The following is a 21,895-nucleotide window of genomic DNA, read 5'->3' on the forward strand; positions in this document are numbered from 1 at the left end:
CCTCGATCATTCTCCTTTTAAAGGATGACCCCCAGGTTTCAGCATCTGTGTCCAGCTGAGCAGAGCCTGGAGAAGAGTGCTCCCACCGATGCGGACTCTCCACAGCTGCCCCTGCCACCAGTGTCTGCTCGTGCTCATGTGTGTGGTGACTCACCATGTTCGACTCCAACTAAGTGATGACGGGGACCCACCGAGGTGTGTGTATCTGTGCTGGTGGATGGCTCGCTCAGATGTGACGGTGCCCTCTCAGAGGCCAGCAGGTCCTCTGAGGAATCGCCCTCCGCCGTCACAGCGGTCGCTGAAGGCCCTGTAAGAGAACAGAAGGCAATATTAAGCATGATGACAGATGTTGAGGTGCTGAAGATGGCAAGGCATGTTAACATCATTTGCTATTGTGAGTGCTGAATGTTAAAGTTCTGTCACCAGCCGTTTGTCAGGTGCCAGTCTCGGTGTCCCTGATGGACAGGCACTCGAGGGTGCGGCTTAGTTCCAGAGCCTCCTGCTCCACGTCTGTGAGGACGACCAGATGTTGCGGTCCCCCTCTGGTCCTCGCCCTCTCCCGTGCATTCTGGGCTCTCGTCTCCTATAAGGGGAGAAAGTAGAGAGGTGTGAGTGAGGGTTGGTGACGTGGCCAACCGCTGAATGCATTAGTTTGGGTGAGGCTGACCGTGAAAGAGATGCATCAGAGGGTGAGTATGAGACAGAGCCACGACATTGTATGAGGATTGGATTGAGTGGTAGTGGTGGGATGAGTACTGGGGAGGTGAGTAAGTGCAGGTAAGTTGAGGATGAGGTTTGAGTGGGTGTGAGGAGTGATGTGATAGAGCAGTGTTGGCAGTTCAGAAGGAGTTGTGGGGTGGGGGCGGTGATGTGGCAGACGGAGTGTAGGAGAATGAGTAAGTATACTCACTTTGGCTGACCTAGTTAGGTCATTGAAGCGCTTCCTGCACTGGACCCAGGTGTGGGAGATGTTGCTGCTGCTGCTGACCTCCTCTGCCACCTCGAGCCACGCCTTCTTGGTGGCAGAGACAGGCCACTTCCTCCCGTCCGTCGGGTAGAAAATATACCTCCTCCTCTTCACCCCATCCAATAGGACCTGGAGTGAGGCATCGGTAAATCTGGGAGCAGCCTTTCCCCTGGGCTGCTCCACGCTGCACTTTTGGTTCTTTGCTGCACTGGAAGACTGCCCCTTTAAATGGAGCTCCTCCAGCTGACAGTCTGTGATGAGGGTGCGCAGTCCGCCCACTGCGCAGCTTTCGGATGGGAAACCTAGAAGCCAAGGTAAGTGGCTTCAATTTACCCGCGATCGCGTGGGGAACGGACTGATTTTACTGGGAGGGTTACCCACGCGCCCAGTCTGCCATCCCGCCTCCCTGGTAATATCGGGACCCTTGTGCCAGCCGACCGAGTGTGAGATCGAGCAGAACTGCTCAATTCCTTAGAGCCCTATCAATACACCCGACTGAATGCAGATTTTATTTTTGGTGGCATTCACAATAGAAGGGGTGTAGCCAAAGCCTCTGGTGATAGCCAGCCATATAAAACTGCTGTTTTTGTAAGGTCTGTTTTGTCAGAGCCGATACTGGTATTGGGCAAAACTGTCACCAGAACGACAAGAAGTGCCACTCCCACCCCCAGAAGGAGATAACACTAGTAGAGAATGGACAGCTGGTACAAACTGGAAATATGTGTTAGTGAACGCAATTACATCGCATGCATTGCACCCACCCAGATTATTACCCAAGGCGTGACTACACCATTTAAAACAAGAGACCAAAATGTTATCCCCTTTCACAAATCAGAGTTTGAGAAGTGAATCCATCTCATTGATGCTCCAAACTAAAACCTTTAGGAAACATAGTCAGCTTTCCAGTTCCTATGGACCTAAGACATTGGGCAGGCCAATTACCATTTTGCAGTTTGCCTGAGCTGGTGGAATGGATTCTCCACTGTTTACAACAATTAAGCAGTTCTGTCTTGTTTTAGTCTGGTCGTTCCTTTATTTTAGTCACAATTTTTGGGTTGGCGAAGGCGGAAGACTTGCGTAAGGTGGGGGGTGGCTGGCCAGATCTCTGCCCCTTTTGGTTAAGCTGTAAAATTCCGACTGGACGGGGCAGTCACTTCTTGGGCTTGGGTCTTTTGATGACATTCAGAGATGGGATTGTTCAGATGACGCACCCAAAGAAGGGTAGAAAAGGCCCAAAAATGTAACAACCACCTTAACAGCAAGATTGCTCCAGGGCTGAATACTCATCGTGTTCCATGACTACATCTTGGGATCTCATATTAATGATATTTGTTGTGTGGTCACCTGGAACAATTTGCACACCTTCACCAGGCATTAATGCCTAAATTTAGTTGAAGACGCTTGCTCTTCTGAACTTTCTCTCCTTATTCTGCTGTACAAGAGCTTCCCTTCTAGCCTGATATTACTTGGCTAGCCGCCAGCAGCATGTGATGAAGAAGAGAATGAGATTACCTACTTCAGACTTTTTCATCTAAGAAGCACCCACCCAACATCCCTACAGTCTTTGCAGGGTTTTTCATACCCCAGTTATCCTCATTTGGCAAAATAATGAACTCTAGCCTCGGGGGTGGGGCTTGTTTTATAGGCAGTGCGAGAGCAGGGAGACGATATCACATGGAAATACCTTGAATGTCACAATGCCAGGCACACCTCAAAGCTTCTTAAAGGGAGATTACCCCCGATGATTTTTTTTCTCTTCCAGGAATTTCAAAATTTGCAGATGACACAAAACTTGGAATTGTAGTAAACAGTGAGGAGGATAGTGATAGACTTCAAGAGGATATAGACAGGCTGGTGGAATGGGCGGACACATGACAGATGAAATTTAACGCAGAGAAGTGAGAAATGATACATTTTGGCAGGAAGAACGAGGAGAGGCAATATAAACTAAATGGTACAACTCTAAAAGGGGTGTAGGAACAGAGAGATCTGGGGGTTTTTGTGCACAAACCTTTGAAGGTTGCAGGACAGGTTGAGAAAGCAGTTAAAAAAGCATACAGGATTCTGGGCTTTATAAATAGAGGCATAGAGTACAAGCAAAGAAGTTATGATGAACTTTTATAAAACACTGGTTCGGCCACAACTGGAGCATTGTGTCCAGTTCTGGGCACCGCACTTTAGGAAAGATGTGAAGGCCTTAGAGAGGGTGCAGAAAAGATTTACTAGAATGGTTCCAGGGATGAGGGACTTTAGTTACGTGGATAGACTGGAGAAGCTGGGGTTGTTCTCCTTAGAGCAGAGACGGTTGCGAAGAGATTTGACAGAGGTATTCAAAATCATGAAGGGTCTAGACAGAGTAGATAGAGAGAAACTGTTCCCATTGGCGGAAGGGTCGAGAACCAGAGGGCATAGATTTAAGGTGATTGGCAAAAGAACCAAAGGTGACATGAGGAAAAACTTTTTTACGCAGCGAGTGGTTAGGATCTGGAATGCGCTGCCTGAAAGGGTGATGGAGGCAGATTCAATTGTGGCTTTCAAAAAGGAAATGGATAAATACTTGAACAGAAAAAATTTGCAGGGCTACGGGGAAAGGGCAGGGGAATAGGACTAGCTGGATTGCTCTTACAAAGAGCCAGCATGGATTCGATGGGCCGAATGGCCTCCTTCTGTGCTGTAATGTTTCTATGGTTCTATGAATATGACCCATTCCTAGATCAATTCAGCAGCGTGTGAATAATGCTCTTCAGAAGGAAAATTAAAATTCCAGCAAAGATACTTTACTTCTGGCCTCTGCTGAGTTAGCTGTTCTTGACATGGGAGGGTGGAGTGGTAGATATATACAATTGGCTTCAGTATTCCCTCCCATAAAAACAGTGAGGAGGAGGCCATTCAGCCCCTCGAGCCTGTTCCACCATTCAATGAGATCATGGCTGATCTGTATTTTAACTCCATCTACCCACCTTGCTTCCGTAACCCTTAATACCCTTGCCTCACAAAAATCTATCAATCTCAGCTTTTAAATTTATAATTGACCCCCAGCCTCAACATCTTTTTGGGGGAAGAGAGTTCCAAATTTCCACTGCCCTTTTTGTGAAGAAGTGCTTCCTGATTTCTCTCCTGAATGGCCTAACTCTAATTTTAAGATTATTCCCTCTTGTTCTGGATTCCCCCACCAAAGGAAATAGTTTCTCTCTATCTACTCTATTGAATCCTTTTATCATTTTAAACACCTCAATTAGATCAACCTTCTAAACTCAAGGGAATACAAGCTGAGTCTATGTAACCTGTCTTCATAATTTAACCCTTTTAGCCCTGATATCATTCTGGTGACTCTGCACTGTACCCCCTCCAAGGCCAATATATCCTTCCTGAGATGCGGTGTCGAGGACTGAATGCTGTTCTCCAGATGGGGTCTAACCAGAGCTCTGTACAGCTGTAACATAATTTCCACCCCCTTTGTATTCCAGCCCTCAAGATAAAGGTCAACATTCCATTAGCCTTTTAATTATTTTTTGTATCTGTCCTCTAGCTTTTAGTGATTTCTGTATATGGGATCCCTAAATCTCTCTGCTCCTCCACAGTTTCGTGCTTCTCACCATTTAGAAAATACTCTGATCTATCTTTCTTAGGTCCAAAGTGGGTGACCTCACACTTCCCCACATTGAACTCCATCTGCCACAGTTTTTCCCACTCTCTTAATCTATCAATGTCCCTTTGCAACTTTCTGCTCCCATCTACACTACTTACTATGCCACCTAACTTGGTGTCGTCAGCAAACTTGGATATACGGCTCTCTATTCCTTCATCTAAGTCATTTATAAATATAGTGAAAAGCTGAGGCCCCAGTACAGATCCCTGGGGGACACCACTAGTCACATCCTGACAATTGAAGTACATACCCATACCTATTATCCCTACTCTGTCTCATACCTCCTAATCAATTCTCTACCCATGTCAACAGGTTGCCTCCAATTCCATGCGCTCTCATTTTTGTTAACAGTCTCTTATGTGGAACTTTGTCGAATACTTTCTGGAAGTCCATATAAATAACATCCATAGACACTTCCTTATCTATCACGTTAGTAACCGCCTGAAAAAACTGAACTAGGTTAGTTAGACATGACTTACCCTTTACAAATCTACGCTGGCTCTCTGATCAGTTCATGTTTGTCCAAGTGCTCAAAACTCTGTCCCTAATAACAGATTCTAGTAACTTCCCCACAACAGATGTTAGACTAATAGGCCTATCATTTCCTAGTTTATCTTTCCTACCCTTCTTAATAATGGAGAGACATTGACAGTTTTCCAATCCAAGGGGACAATTCCTGAATCAAGAAAGTTTTGTGAGAGCATGACTAAAGTATCTGCAATTTCCTCACCTACTTCTTTTAATATCCTGGGGTGGAAACCATCAGGTCCTGGAGATTTGTCCATCTTCAGTCTCATTATTTTCTCCATTACTAGTATTTTATTATATTAAATCTAGAAAGTTCCTCCCCTTAATTTAATTTTAGTTTTTCTCGTATCTCTGGTACTTTATCCTCTTCTTCTACTGTGAAGACCGATACAATGTAATTATTTAGCAAATCTGCCATTTCCTTATTTTTAATTACAATATCACCTGCGTTTGACTTTACCCTCAGCCACCCTCTCTCTTAATATACTTGTAAAAACTTTTAATGTCATACTTGATATCCCTCAAGTTTCTTCTCATTCTCTTTTTTTACTACTTTCTTTGTATCCCTTTGCTGTTCTTTATATCTCTCCCAGTTTGCGGAATCTCTACTGTTCTTTGCATTTGTGTAAGCCCTTTCTTTTAGTTTTCTATTATCTCTTACTTCTCCTGTTGACCAAGATTGTTTAATTTCACAAGTAGAGCTCTTGCCCTTTAGGGGCATGTACAGGTCTTGTACTAAATACCTCTGAACACCTCCCTGTGTTCATCTGTAGTTTTACCAGTTAACCATTCTGCCCAGTTTACTGTGGTCAATTTCTGGCTCATCCCTTCAAAGTCCGCTTTACCTAAATTTAAAACCTTGGTTTGTGACTCATCCGTCTCCCTCTCAAACCTAATATCGAATTCCATCATGTTATGGTCACTGTTAGCTAGGTGTCCACTTACCGTTAGATTGTGGACCAACTCTGGCTCATCACAACACTACATCTAGTATGGCCTGTCCTCTTGGTGGTTCAAAAACATATTGTTCCAGAAAACTGTCTTGAATACACTCAAGAAATTCACTGCCTTTGGGACTCGAGCTGTTCTGCGTCTCCCACTCTACGTGAAAATTAAAGCCTCCTATTGTAACCACTCTGCTTTTGCAACAACAAAGAAAAAAGTCATTACTTATAACCACACATAAACGTTGTTGCAATATAGCCTTTCCTCTCACGATCAGAAACTCTGAAAGTGAAAACAAGTCCCTTGCGTATTGGGTATTTGCAGGACCCGCTTCACTTTGTTTCATCGTTTTAAAGTATTCACACGCAAAGAAATTACTTCTAATATAAGTTAACCATCAAGGATCCACTGCAGCTCTGTTTGCACTCAGTTTATGCTGAACCATACTGCAACTAACTGAAGGGTTTAAAAGGAGCAGAGGTTTAAATCATCGAACCATCCAGCACAGAAGGAGGCCATTCGGCCCATCATGCCTGTGCCGGCTCTCTGAAAGTGCTATCCAATTAGTCCCACTGCCCTGCCCTTTCCCTATAGCCCTGCAAATTTTTCCTTTTTAAGTATTTATCCAATTCCCTTTTGAAAGTTACTATTGAATCTGCTTCCTCCGCCCTTTCAGGCAGTGAATTACAGATCATAACAACTCGCCGAATAAAAAAATGTCCTCATCTCCCCCTGGCTTTTTTGCCAATTACCTTAAATCTGTGTTCCCTGGTTACTGACCCTTCTGCCAGTGGAAACAATTTGTCCCTATCTACCCTATCAAAACCCTTCATAATTTTGAACAACTCTATTAAATCTCCCCTTAACCTTCTCCGCTCTAAGAAGAACAATCCCATTTTCTCTAGTCTTTCCACATAACTGAAACCCCTCATCCCTAGTAAATGCAAGTCTTTTTTTTTAAAGTTGCTGGTTTGTGCTGTTTGAATTTTATGGGCCTGGAGCTTGACAAACCAGATTTGTTGTGTCAGCAACTTGAGATGTGGCGAAATTAAGGGAGCGTGGATTGAAATGTTGTACGTGACCCCCCTTAGGCTGTACCCACCCACCACTGATCCCACAAAGACCAATAGCTCGGATACACCCCGTTGTAAACTTCAGCCTCGTGGTTGTTTTGCTGCCTTGCGTCTACAGCACCAAGCGGTCAGTGTCGGTGCCAGATTGCCCTCTCGCCTGTGTAAAGGGTCCATGTTAAGACTTGCAACAACAGCCAGCTGAGACGTATTAGAGTCGTCACAGGGCAGACTTTAAACAGGAATGCACTTGGGTTGGGAGCGAGCCGCATCGAATTTCACAAATCAAAGCCACTCCCTCGGATTACAGGCAAAGGCCCCCCGTCGCCAATTTGGAAACTAAAAATTAAAATGTTTATTTACCAATTCCCAACCTGGGCACTCCTTCGCCTGGTTTATTTTGGGTTTCAACAGAGTAAATAGGGAGAAACTCTTTCCACTGGCAGGCAGGTCGGTAACCAGAGGACACAGATTTAAGATAATTGGCAAAAGAACCAGAGGGGAGAGGAGATGACATTTTTTTTCCACAGCGAGTTATAATGATCTGGAATGCGCTGCCTGAAAGGGCGGTGGAAGCAGATTCAATAATAACTTTCAAAAGGGAATTAGATAAATACTTCAAGGGAAAAATTTACAGGGCTATGGGGGAAAGAACAGGGGGGAGTGGGATAATTGGATAGCTCTTTGAAAGAGGCGGCACAGGCACGATGAGTCAAATGGCCTCCTTCCGTTCTGGATGATTCTGTGAACACAACAGCGTGAAGATTTCATCATTACACTTCACTGAGGTACAGACATGACGGCTCGATACCACAATGTGATGGTCCACTGGCCAGAAATAACAAAGCCCCAATCTTGCTGATTTCCACCAACACAAACCTCCTGCCCCTAACTCTTCCCAAATCAAGCTTGTGCTACCTCAAGACTATGAGGACAGGTTGCACAGACAAGGCTTGTATTCCCTCAAGTATAGAAGATTAAGGGGTGATCTAATTGAGGTGTTTAAGATGATTAAAGGATTTGATGGGGTAGATAGAGAGAAACTATTTCCTCTGGTGGGAGAACCCAGAACAAGGAGGCATAACCTTAAAATTAGGGCCAGGCCGTTCAGGGGTGATGTCAGGAAGCACTTCTTCACACAAAGGGGAGTGGAAATCTGGAACTCTCTCCCCCAAAAAGCTGTTGAGGCTGGGGGTCAATTGGAGGTTTCAAGACTGAGATCGCTCGATTTTTGTTAGGCGAGGGTATTAAGGGTTACGGAACCAAGGCGGGTAAATGGAGTTAAGATACAGATCAGCCGTGATCTGATTGAATGGCGGAACAGGCTCAAGGGGCTGAATGGCCTCCTCCTGTTCCTATGACTCAGCTTCTCTGTACCGGTCTACTGAACTTCGACCTCCACGGATGCCGCCAACCCTGCCTGGCCTTGATCCATTGGCTAGCTTACCAATGAGCCAATGCCCTCATTCCACCCCATACGTCTGCCCTTTGTCCCACAGTATATCCTACCTCATGGCCTCGAACCGATTTGATCACTGGTCCACTCTTTCCCAACTTGGGAGGTTTTATGTTAAATGAGTTCTACAATTTTTTTCCCCTTAAGCCTCTTGGCTTCGCTACTTCTCGCCCTGACTTAAAAGCCTCATCATTTCAATTGTGGTGTCAAATTTCTTCCAGGTCAGCTTGGCTCAGAGTCCGAAGGTTGCGGATTTCAGCCCCACTAGGGGCCAGAGCACATGATCTAGGCCGGCGCGCTTGAACAGTACTGAGGGTGTGCTGCTTTGTCGGAGGTGCCAACTTTCGGATGAGGCCCCGCCTGCCAGCTCAGGTGAAAGTACAAGAGCCTGTGGCACCATTGGAAGAAGAGAGGGGAGGGAGGAAGAGAATTGTCCTGGGACCAACATTCCTCCCTCAAACAACGCCACCAAAATCGGAGCCACTGGGTCTATCATTCGTTCCCCTTTTGTGGGATCTTGCTCTGTGCAAATTGGGCTGATGTGTTTGCCAACATAACAACAGTGACCACACTTCAAAAGTGATCCATTGTAAAGTGGTCTTCAGGATATGATGTGGCACCACAGTAATGTGAGATCGTTCAGCCTCTTTACTACTGCTCAGTCTCATCTCATCCATGCCCAGAGCCTTTGGGTTTTTGTTACGTTAAAGGCACTATTCAAAAGCAAGGCTTGACATAAAGACTTCCCCACACGAAGAGGACAAATACAGTGCATATGTTAAGTGACCACTCGTAACATAGCCACCCAACTGTTGGTGACACCCAGGTGTCGGCCTAAGCTCACTGGTAGCACTCTCACCTCTGAGTCAGAAGGTCGTGGGCTCAAGCCCCACTCCAGAGACTTGAGCACGTAATCCAGGTTGACACTCCCAGTGCAGTACTGAGGGAGTGCTGCACTGTCAGAGGTGCTGTCTTTTGTGTGAGACGTTAAACCAATGCCACGTCTGCCCTCTCATGTGGACATACAAGATCCCACGACCACTATTTGACGAGCAGGAGAGTTCTCCCCGGTGTCCTGGGCCAATATTTATCCCTCAACCAACATCACTGAAACAGATTACCTGGTCATTATCTCATTGCTGTTTGTGGGATCTTGCTGTGCGCAAATTGGCTGCTGCGATTCCTACATCACAACAGTGACTACACTTCAAAAAAGTGAAGTGCTTTGGGACGTCCTGAGGTGGTGAAAGGCGCTATATAAATTTATTAGAATTATTCATGCACCATCTCTAGCCAGAATCTCCGCAAATAATTCACTTGATAACTTGTAGTTTTCAGGTACTTTTAGCACCAGATCCTGCCCTGTCAAACCAGCGGGTGCTAATTCAAGCCTCTGTGGGCATCAGACCCCAGCACACTGCAATAACACTGTGGCCTAGCCCAGTGCAAACATGTTGCACGTCAAGAGACTGGTTTAATATTTTTAAACAGAGATCATTACAGTCTGGAGGATTAATCGAGTCCAGGGAATCGCATACCAAGAGTAGAGTAAAATTCTGACACTGCTTCCAATTCACTCCCAGTAGAAGAGAGAAACTTGCCCTCTCTCCAACTAAGACCACTTAACTTGGCTTCATTCCCACTGCAATCCCTGGCTCTGGGGAAGAAGCTACACAGATGTGTCAATGGGGCACTGCATCTACATACCGGAGTTTAAAGGGGTAGAGTAACTTCTTGAAACTATTGAACTGTCACCTAGAGAGAGGGGATAAATGTGTTCTAAATGGGCACTTGAGAGAAAGACGTGGTTTAATAAATGTGGTTCTGGAGAAGCAGGAATGCTGAAGGGCGACATACCGTCCTGTCATAACAATATCATGCAAAGTGGTGCAGATCAATGTTTGATTATTGTGGCATGTGTTTGCAACCACATAAGACAGTTAAATCAATTTAAAGAGTCAACTGTAAAACCAAATGAATCCATACCAAAAATAGCAGTGCGATGCAATAATTGACTGAGTAAGACAGTGAACTGTACAAAGAGTAAACACAAAAAATCTCCTCCCATTTCCCGCTCCCCTCACGTGTACGTCATGACGTTCTGTACGTGGTTTTGCGTAATCGAGGCGTAAAGATGGCGGCGGTGAGGCGAGTGTTGAGAGGAGCTGTAGCAGGGGGAGTGCTGTTGGGGAAGCGGCTCCCGAGTGGCCTGGACATTCACAGGCGGTGTAGGTATTGGCATCTGAGGTACAAAAAAAAGCTTTAATACGTGCGCTTCGTGTGGGGAGCCTGGAGCGGATCCAGGTAACGTGCGGCCCCTGCGCACACTCCCTGCAGGAGTCCCAGCTTCCGGCTGAAATGTCCCGAGTGTTGGTGTTCACCTCTGATGTCCCCGAAGAAAGACTTGCATTTACATAACGCCTTTCACAACCAATGGATGTCCCAAAGCGCTTCCCAGTGTACTTTTTTGAAGTGTGGTCATCGTAATGTAGGAAATACAGCAGCCAATTTGCGCACAGCAAGATCCCACAAACAGCAATGAGATAAATACCAGATAATCTGTTTTGGTGATGTTAGTTGAAGGATAAATATTAGCGAGGACATCAGAGACAACTCCCTTGAATGGTGCTGTGGGATCTTTTACCATCCACCTAACGGCAGACAGGGCCTCAGTTTAACGTTTCATCCAAAAGACGGCACCTCCGACTGTGCAGCACTTCCTCGGTACTGCATTGGAGTGTCAGCTTGGATTATGTGCACAAGTCTCAGGTGGACATAAAAGATCCTAGGACACTATTTGAAGGAGAGAAGGGTAGTTCTTCCAGTGTCACTGTCAGAGGTGCTGGTAGTAATCCTATAACCCACTGATAGCCACCTGAAACTAGAGCCAGAAATCCCATGCACTGCACAAGGTGCAGTCAGGATCCCCAGTTGATGCTACTCTCAATAAGGCCCATCTCTCCCTATCTCCTTGGACTCTGGTTCCGTGTGAACTGGGAACCTGTCATTACTGATCTGTACTTGGACTTCAGACGTCAAAACAGTCCGGTACAGACCTGAACCAAACCAAGAGATCGCACAAAGGGCAGTAGGGTCAGTGTTAGGGGCACTTCTTACAGGGCACAGTGTCCTAAACTCAGCTCAACACCAACATTTCTAAATTTCTAACCACCTCTTGGGCTCAGTGTCAATAAAAGAGTTTTCATAGGATGATAGAAATTATAGTACAGGAGGAGGCCATTCGGCCCCGGTGCTCTCTCTTGGAACCCCATTCCCCCAGATCCTTTTATATTCCTCCTTTTCAAATATTCATCTCATTCCCTTTTAATTGAACTGTTAGTCTCTACCTCAATATCCACAATGTGGAGATGCTGGTGATGGACTGGGGTTGACAATTGTAAACAATTTTACAACACCAAGTTATAGTCCAGCAATTTTATTTTAAATTCACAAGCTTTCGGAGGCTTCCTCCTTCCTCAGGTGAACGAAATGAAATCCTCGAAATGAAATCGCATTTATAATTCACAGAACAATGCTTGGTGATTACAGACAGTTTTTTCAACTGCCCGTTGCCAAGGCAATCAGTGTGCAGACAGACAGGTGTTACCTGCCAGGTCTCACAGAATATACAAATCACCAAAAAAAACCAACAAACAAAAAAAACAGAGATAGAGAGGTAGAAACATAGAAAAGACAGCAACTGACCCGTTATATTAAAAACAGATAACATTTGTTCGCTGGTGGGGTAACGTGTAGCGTGACATGAACCCAAGATCCCGGTTGAGGCCGTCCTCATGGGTGCGGAACTTGGCTATCAATTTCTGCTCGACGATTTTGCGTTGTCGTGTGTCTCGAAGGCCGCCTTGGAGTACGCTTACCCGAAGGTCGGTGGATGAATGTCCATGACTGCTGAAGTGTTCCCCGACTGTATCCACATGTGGTGAAGCATCTCATGGTCTAATAGCCCTCAGTTCAAGAACCTTCCTCCTCCCTTCCCCCTTGTTTTTTCCAGTGAGAATCCTTGGTTTCCGCCCCCTAGTTCCCTATTTGCCCACCAATGGAAGCAATCTTTCACTATTTACTCAGAGTAAAGTTTCCAGGTTTCACTCACCCCTTTACTGGCTGCTGCTCTTTCAATGCCGCTCCCACTCACCATGTTGCTGCTGCTGCTCCCGGCTCTGCAGGAAATGCTGGTCCCCGCACCCACCCCCACCCCCACCCCCACCCCCACCCCCTTCTGTTCCCCCCACCGCCCGACCCCCAGTCTCCCTCTCTTCCACCCACCCAAGCTCTAATTCCTCCTGACCCCCCAGTCCCCTGTCTCCCTCCCCCCCCCCCAAAGCCTCAAGTCCCTGGTCTCCCTCTCTCCCCATTCTCCCTTTCTTTCCCCCCCCCCAGTCTCCCAATCCCCTGACCCCTAGTCACTATCTCCCTTCCCCACACTGAGCCCCAACAGTTCATAATTAAAGCTGGGAACAGAAAGTTGGTGCCAAATCTTTGTACTTAAAATGAATTGCTCCCCACTGACTAACTGAGGATGTCTCCTAAGCAACATGCTTTGGAGGAGCAGTGTGTAACATTGTTTTTACATTTATAGATTTAAATTTCAAACTGGATGAGAAGACAGCCCACAGTTGCCTGGACCTTTTCAAGAAAGAGACAGGAGTCATCTACCGCAGGATAGGTGTTGACCCAAGCAAAGTGCCAAGAAACCCTGAGCGCTTCAGAGAGTGGTCAGTGGTCTTGGCTGACACGACTCTGTCAGCTGGGAGGCATTACTGGGAGGTGACAGTGAAGCGGTCACAGGAGTTCCGAATTGGTGTGGCGGAAATTAATATATCACGAGAAGAATGTATTGGTGCCAACGACTGCTCCTGGGTGTACGCCTATCTCCAGAGGAAGTGGTACTCCATGACCTCCAATGAGATGGTACCAGTCGACTTTTTTGGAAAGCCCGATCGAGTGGGCTTTCTCCTGGACTGTGAAGGCAGGAAACTCAGTTTAGTAGACGTTGAGAAAGCTGCTGTCGTCAGCACGATAACGGCCGAGTTCAGAATGCCACTCGTTCCAGCCTTTGCGTTGTGGGATGGAGAACTCTTAACACATCCAGGCATGGACATACAAGGCATCTGAATCTCTCCAGCCTGACAGTTAAGGTGCCTGATATCTGGAATTCATTCTGTTCACTGTGTGCTTGTCAAACATTTCTAAGGAATCAGCTACCTCCTATAATCTGGCACTAGTCAAAGCTCGGCTCCTTCAACATAGGCTTTGAAGCAGAGTTTTTCTTTTGACCTTTCAAGACACTACTTGAAGCCCGTGTCCATGTTCTGTCCAGCTTTGAGAAATATGTGATTGCTGCTCTCATTGTGATCAGTGTAACCTGCCCAGGATATTCAAACGGCCTTTCTTATACTTAAAATGTTGAAGAGAATTTTGCCAAAAGAGAACTTGATCCCTGTTGACAATGTGGCTGAGGCAAAAGATCGGCTTCTGTCTTTGTTGGCCGGGCTCCAGTTCCGTTCTTGTGAAACCCTCTCTATATTGGCTTCTTGCAAGCTGGTGATGCAATTACCCAAACTGTAACTAAGAGGAATCCAGTTCAAGGTTTACACACCTTTTGTCGCGACCTCCTGGACCCGCATCAAAGCTTAGAGATAAATGGAGCAACCGAGGGTCCTGGAGCTATAATTATGAGTATTCTATGTGTTGTACTCAAATATTTTATTAAAAATTATGTAACAACAACTTGTATTTTTACAGCGCCTTTAACGTAGTAAAACGTCCCAAGACACTTCACAGGAGTGATTATCAAACTAATTTTGACACCGAGCCACATAAGGAGATATTAGGACAGGTGACCAAAAGCTTGGTCAAAGAGGTAGGTTTTAAGGAGCGTCTTAAAGGAGGAGAGAGAGGTAGAGAGGTTTAGGGAGGGAATTCCAGAGCTTAGGGCCTAGGCAGCCAATGGTGAAGCGATGGAAATTGGGGATGTGCAAGAGGTCAGGATTGAAGGAACGCAGAGATCTCGGAGGGTTGTAAGGCTGGAGGTGGTTACAGAGATAGGGTGGGGCGAGGCCACGGAGGGATTTTAAAATCGAGGCATTGCCAGACTGGAAGCCAATGAGGGTCAGCGAGCACAGGGGTGATGGGTGAACGGGACTTAGTGAGAGTTAGGATACGGGGCAGCAGCGTTTCGATGAGCTCAAGTTTACAGAGGGCGGAAGAAGGGAGGCTGGCCAGGAAGGCATTGGACTAGTCGAGTCTGGAGGTAACAAAGGCACGGATGAGGGTCTGAGCAGCAGATGAGCTGAGGCAGGAGCGGAGACGGGCGATGTTACGGAGGTGGAAGTAGGTGGTCTTGGTGGTGGAGAGGATATGGGGCCAGAAGCTCAGCTCAGGTTCAAATAGGACGCCAAGGTTGCGAATGTTCTGGTTCAGCCTCGGACAGTGGCCAGGGAGAGGAAAAATTTGGCGGCCTCCTGTGCTGTAAGATTGTATGATTCTATGTTTAGAGAGCCAGGAGTTTTGTGATGATGACTAACGTAAAGTGCATCCAAGATCTTGTAAAATAATATAGTTAGAAAGATAAAAATGGCAACATTGTAACGTGCAGTTGGAAGATGAAGCAGATAGAAGAGATATGGAAGGTTGAGCACTGACTGACGTGCGATATTCTGCAGCACAGCATCGCTGTGTGTTAGTTGTAAGTATGTAACATTTAACCCCTTAATATAACTGCAAGTGTTTGACTCCTGTGTCTCTGGGACATAGACATAGGACCATAACCTCTTCTATATTACAAAAATACATTTCTAACAATTAGCACCCAGATAGGACGCAGGTTCTTCCACATTGCAAGTTTATCAATACATCCTGCGTTACAGTTTATTTTTGTTTTGTTATAGTATAAAATGATCGATTCAAATGAAAAATCAACTCTAGCAGTTGAGATGGAAAATTACTTTGTAAAATAAAGGAGTACAAAGAATGCTAGCAATTAAAAAAATATAAAGGCCTGATTAATGAATTATTCATACAGGGATTATTAACAGCTGCCAAGGCAGTAACTAAGAAGTTAAGTGAATGTTGCGACATTATTCAGAAACAAACTAGTGAAAAGTTAGAGGAAGAAGCGGAAACTAAGACCCAGGAGGTCCTGAATACATCCCTGTCTGCTCCAGTAGAGCAATTTAGAAATAGTGACCCAGATTTAATCCATGAGTGAGCTTTTCAGAAAGCGAAATGTAGGATTGGAGGGAAAAGTGCAAACCCTCCTTCAGCATCATGTTCAGATACAGTCCCCGACTGCTCCTATCCCCGCCCGAGTAGATAATTTGTACTTTTATACTGACCAAGGAGATTAAAAATTGAAATGAGAGAAAAAGGATAGGTTATCAACAGGAAAAAAGAGGGAAAATGTCTTCTTACTACTTTCGATGCAGGTTATCCCAAGATTTGAATGTGCTGTGTCTTTAAATGTGTGTGTGGAGCTCCGCCCATTTTCATTCAGCAGTGTTAACCCTTATGTAAGCCTTAGTTTAGTTAACATTAAGACTGTACAAGTATTTCAATCTTTTTTCTGAAAGTGCTAATTTTTCCTCAGTTATATTCAGTAGATTTATACATTGTCATGCTGAAAAAAATGACTTGTAATCTACTGGGTATTGTGCTGTCCGAACTTTATATATGGTTTGAAAATTGACCATATGTTAAAAATCAGAGCTGCGTAGCCTGGATCCAGTTAGGCTGAAATTTATATGCACTTGATTAGGAAAATAATATCCATAACTTTAATTGTATGATTATCTTTATGCAAGTTTTTTTTAAACTTTAAATTGATTGCAGCAGGTTTTCATTGAGTTTAGAAGGTTGAGGGGTGACCTAAATAATAAAAGGATTCGATAGGGTAAATACAGAGAAACTATTTCCTCTGGTGGGGGAATCCAGAACAAGAGGACACAATCTTAAAATTAGAGCCAGACCATTCAGGAGTGAATTTTTCTCACGCACTGTAGAAATCTGGAACTCTCTCCCCCAAGAGGCTGTGGATGCTGGGGGACAATTGAAATTTTCAAGATTGAGCTTGATAGATTTTTGTTAGGTGGTGATATCAAGGGATATGGATCAAAGGTGGTTTAAATGGAGTTGAGGTACAGATAAGCAATGATCTAATTGAATGACAGCACAGGCTAGAGAGACTGAATGGCCTACTCCTGTTCCTATAATACATTGTATGCCTTGCTAAACCTAAACAGCATTTACCATTAACCTTCAGGACCACGGGATGTCAGATAGTGATAAATGTTTAGAGCGACAGGAACTTCCTCATAAGACTGGGTGAGAACTTGTATAAAGTGCATCCAATATCATTTGAAATAATGTAGTTAGAAAGGTATAAAATGGCAAATTTGTAACGCGAGGTTAGAACATGAAGCAGCAAAAATTAAGACTTGCATTTATATAGCGTCTTTCATGACCTCATGATCTCCCAAAGTGCTTTACAGCCAATGAAGTACTTTTGAAGTGTCGTCACTGTTGTAATGTAGGAAAAGCAGCAGCCAACGTGCGCACAGCAAGATCCCACAAACAGCAATGTGATAAATGACCAGATAATCTGTTTTTATTGATGTTGGTTCAGGGATAAATATTGGCCAGGGCACTGGGGAGAACTCCCCTGCTCTTCAAAATAGCATCATGGGATCTTTTACATCCACCCAAGAGGGCAGATGGTGCCTCTGTTTAACATCTCATCCAAAAGATGGCACCTCCGACAGTGCAGCACTCCCTCAGTAATGCACTGGAATGTCAGCCTGGATTTTTGTGTTGAAGTCTCTGGAAAGGGACATGAACCCACGACCTCCTGACTCAGGCGAGAGTGTGACCCACTGAGCCATGGCTGACACTAGAAAGAAGAGATCTGGAAGGTTGAGCTCAACTGACTGTAAGGAGCGATCTTCTGCAGCACAGCATCGCTGTGTGTTAGTTGTGAGTATGTAACATTTAACCCCTTAATATACTGCAAGCGTTTGACTCCTGTGTCTCTGACCTTTGTCTCTGGGACACAGACATAGGACCATAACCTCTGTCTATATTACAAAAATACATTTCTAACGTGGTTGTGGATAAAGGCAGGATTGGACTCAGCTATAATGCACCCTGTAATTGAATTGCCTGCCAACACTGTCTAGGTTCACATATGAATAATGGTGACTTGGGTGGGCTACAGGCAGATTGTTGGTTTGTGTGGAGCTGCACCCCAGCAGGAGTCAGCCCCTTCAGGGATGGAGAAGAAAACCTCAGGGTACAGGAAGGTTTGAAATCTGAGCTTTAACAGCACTCATCGTCCTCCAGGACCTCACTATGAGTTATCTATTTTACGGGTTTAGTCTTTAATCAAGAAGGCTGCGAGGTCTTTTGTTCTAAAGTATAATAGCTTTATTAAGAAGTTTAATAAGTAGCAAAGATGTTAAAATACAAGACTGCAATTAAACATACAACCTGACGAACATACATACGAATTAAGAGCAGGAGTTGGCCATTCGGCCCGTCGAGCCTGCTCTGCCATTTGATAAGATCATGGCTGATCTGATTGTGACCTCAACCCTACTTTCCTGTCTACCTACTATAACCTTTGACTCCCTTGTTAATCAGGAATCTATCTAACTCAGCCTTAAAAATATTCAATGACCCTGCCTCCACCGCTCTCTGGGGAAGGGAGTTCCACAGACTCACGACACTCTGAGAGAAGAAATTTCTCGTCATCTCCGTCTTAAATTGGAGACCCTTTATTTTTAAAACATTGGCCCCTAGGTCTAGTCTTTCCCACAAGGGGAAACATCCTCTCAGCATCTACCCCTTCAAGTCCCCTCAGGATCTTATGTGTTTCAATAAGATCACCTCTCATTCTTCTAAACTCCAGTGTATGCAGGCCCAACTTGTCCAACTTTTCCTCATAAGATAACCCTCTCATCCCAGGAATCAGTCGAGTGAATCTTCTCTGAACTGCCTCCAAAGCAATTATGTCCTTTCTTAAATAAGGAGACCAAAACTGCACACAGTAGTCTAGATGTGGTACAACTGTAGCAAAACATCTCTACTTTTACATTCCATTCCCCTTGCAATAAATGACAATATTCCATTTGCCTTCCTAATCACTTGCTTTACCTGCACACTAACGTTTTGTGATTCATGTACTAGGACACCCAGATCCCTCTGTACCTCAGAGTTCTGCAATCTCTCTCCATTTAAATAATACATTGCTTTTCTGTTCCTCCTGCCAAAGTGGACAAGTTCACATTTTCCCACATTATACTCCATCTGCCAAATTTTTGCCAACTCACTTAACCTATCTGTATCCCTTTGCAGACTCCCTATGTCCTCTTCACAACTTACTTTCCTACCTACCTTTGTGTTATCAGCAAATTTAGCAACCATACCTTTGGTCCCTTCATCCAAGTCATTGATATAGATTGTAAATAGTTGAGGCCCAAGCACTGATCCCTGTGGCACTCCACTCCTTACATCTTGCCAACCTGAAAATGACCCATTCATGCCTACTCTCTGTTTCCTGTTAGCTAACCAATCCTTTATCCATGCTAGTATGTTACTCCCTACACCATGAGCTCTTATTTTGTGTAGTAGCCTTTGATGTGGTACCTTGTCAAAAGCCTTCTGGAAATCCAAGTACACCACATCCACAGGATCCACTTTATCCACGTTGCTTGTTACTTCCTCAAAGAACTCTAATAAATTAGTCAAACACGATTTCCCTTTCACAAAGCCGTGTTGACTCTGCCTGATTGCATTGAGATTTTCTAAGTGCCCTGCTATAACCTCCTTAATAATAGATTCTAGCATTTTCCCTATGACAGATGTTAAGCTAACTGGCCTGTAGTTTCCTGCTTTCTATCTCCCTCCTTTCTTGAATAGAGGAGTTACATTTACTGTTTTCCAATCTGATGGGATCCTTCCAGAATCTAGGGACTTTTGGAAAATTAATACCAATGCATCTACTGACAACCTGCAAAGTTTATCACCGTACAAAGCTTCGAGGTGCACCTCTCGAAGGTTTTTGATATTAGTTGAGCGGTCGAGCCTCGCTCTGAGAACATCCTAATCAATACGAAGATGTTCTCATCCTATATACATTTTTAGACACATGGGGGTAGATTTTAGCAGGAAGCCAGGAAGAGAGTGGGGTGGTGGGGGGAATTTCCTGACAGGAAACCCGGAAGTACAGGTTTCCTGGACGTCCGTACGATGTTGACGTAAGGACGTCTTTCAATTTTTTTCAGTAGGTTTCCTGCCCGACGGCCAGCCAGGTTGACAGGCGGATGGGAGAGCAACCAGGGAGCAGATGCCTGCAGGTAAGCCTGACATTGGGGGTGGGAGTGGTCATCCATCAGGGGCTCAGTCAAGGGGGAGTCGGAGATCGGGGGAGGGGGTGAGAGGTCGTGGGTGGGGGTCGGAGATCGTGGTGGGGGGTTGGCCAATCGCGTGTGTGGGATCGCGACAGGTAGGCTTGTTGGGCCTGGAGGAAACACTCCAGATCCTCCTGGCCCACAAGCAGTGCAACAAAGGCACTTACCTGCTGATCCGGCCCTTCCCACCTCCTCTTACGTGGTGTGAAGCAGAAGGCCCAGGAATCCCAGCCCTCAGGAGTTAAAAATGAAAAACCTGTCAAGATGGAGGCACGTCGCCTCCTTAAAAGATTTTACTGACTGACTCGCCTCCCTAGAGCGGGTTGGTCGCCGCTCGACCCGCCTCTGTTGGAACCGGAATTGGGCGGGATGGGGCTCGGGTTTTACATTTTTACCTTCCCACCTGCTCCCAATCCACTCGTTCGTGGGGTTAAAATTTACCCCATTAGCTCTATATGGGCTATGTGCAAAGCTCAGTAGCTTTCTCTGTCTCCAAACCATGACTCAGTCTTTAAACGTTTGTTATTCACATTACTTGAACCACCTTATCAAAACTCCTCAGGGTCTGTGTGTACAAAGACTCCCTGAACATCTCAGATAACAGAATAACTGACATCATTAGCCTCCCTTATTACAATTAGTTGTCTCCAATTTATCAAGACTTTTTTTTATTCGTCCATGGGATGTGGGCGTCGCTGGCGAGGCCGGCATTTATTGCCCATCCCTAATTGCCCTCGAGAAGGTGGTGGTGAGCCGCCTTCTTGAACCGCTGCAGTCCGTGTGATGACGGTTCTCCCACAGTGCTGTTAGGAAGGGAGTTCCAGGATTTTGACCCAGCGACGATGAAGGAACGGTGATATATTTCCAAGTCAGGATGGTGTGTGACCTGGAGGGGAACGTGCAGGTGGTGTTGTTCACATGTATCTGCTGCCCTTGTCCTTCTAGGTGGTAGAGGTCGCGGGTTTGGGAGGTGCTGTCGAAGAAGCCTTGGCGAGTTGCTGCAGTGCATCCTGTGGATGGTACACACTGCAGCCACTGTGCGCCGGTGGTGAAGGGAGTGAATGTTTAGGGTGGTGGATGGGGTGCCAATCAAGCGGGCTGCTTTGTCCTGGATGGTGTAGAGCTTCTTGAGTGTTGTTGGAGCTGCACTCATCCAGGCAAGTGGAGAGTATTCCATCACACTCCTGACTTGTGCCTTGTAGATGGTGGAAAGGCTTTGGGGAGTCAGGAGGTGAGTCACTCGCCGCAGAATACCCAGCCTCTGACCTGCTCTTGTAGCCACAGTATTTATCTTTGTCCAAAACATCTCGCACTTCTACCAAAGTACAGATAACCCCCTTTACCCATGTTATGAACAGGAAGTGAGAATGACACCAGATGCTCATTACTCAAAGAGGCCCTCTCTTCACAAAGTAACCCAAGAGCTTGTTTTAGATGAACAGAAAGCCTTTGTTCACAGAGAAAGCGAGCATAATGCTTTTCCCTAACAAGGTTAGCGATATTATATAGAAAGCTTATATAATGCTTTTCTTAAACTTACGGTGCAAGTTGGCAGGGTCTTTACAGAGACCGATCCTGCCCTCGCCAAACCTCCACACACACTTCCCAGCTGGGGTCTCTGAATAGTGACCAGATAGTGGAATCCCTGGATGATTTCCCCCTCCTCCCCCTTAAGTCCAAGGGCACTGGGGCCAATCATACCATCCCCACTGCTGTCCTGGCTGAGATTAACTAATTCAACACTGGGTCGTTGTACTTTCAGAAAGGCTTCAGCGCAGTGGAGAACCTAGGGAGGAGAGCAGCAGGTGCAGAACAAGCTCTTCAATTGACAAGTTATGCAAAGATAGTAAAGGATCT

The 21,895-nt window shown here is 45.5% G+C and overlaps 2 protein-coding genes across 2 annotated transcripts in view; both read left to right on the forward strand.

Annotated features, from left to right (window-relative positions):
- LOC137307306 (myosin light polypeptide 6-like) overlaps positions 1–21,895 on the forward strand; it is a 448,832-nt gene that overhangs the window by 254,534 nt on the left and 172,403 nt on the right. The window lies entirely within an intron of this gene.
- On the forward strand, positions 10,738–14,363 carry spryd4 (SPRY domain containing 4). Its single transcript, XM_067976761.1, has 2 exons — positions 10,738–10,843; positions 13,213–14,363. The coding sequence occupies exons 1-2, from the start codon at positions 10,750–10,752 to the stop codon at positions 13,746–13,748; spliced, it is 630 nt and encodes a 209-aa protein (XP_067832862.1). The 5' UTR covers positions 10,738–10,749; the 3' UTR covers positions 13,749–14,363.

The sequence above is a fragment of the Heptranchias perlo genome, chromosome X, assembly GCF_035084215.1.
Source record: "Heptranchias perlo isolate sHepPer1 chromosome X, sHepPer1.hap1, whole genome shotgun sequence".
Lineage (NCBI taxonomy): Eukaryota > Metazoa > Chordata > Chondrichthyes > Hexanchiformes > Hexanchidae > Heptranchias > Heptranchias perlo.

Excerpts from the sequence above, each read along its gene's own strand:
- spryd4 (XM_067976761.1), top strand. The coding sequence starts at position 10,750 with ATGGCGGCGGTGAGGCGAGTGTTGAGAGGAGCTGTAGCAGGGGGAGTG. Across the intron at positions 10,844-13,212 it reads CCTGGACATTCACAGGCGGT|ATTTAAATTTCAAACTGGAT; the intron begins GTAGGTATTGGC and ends TTACATTTATAG.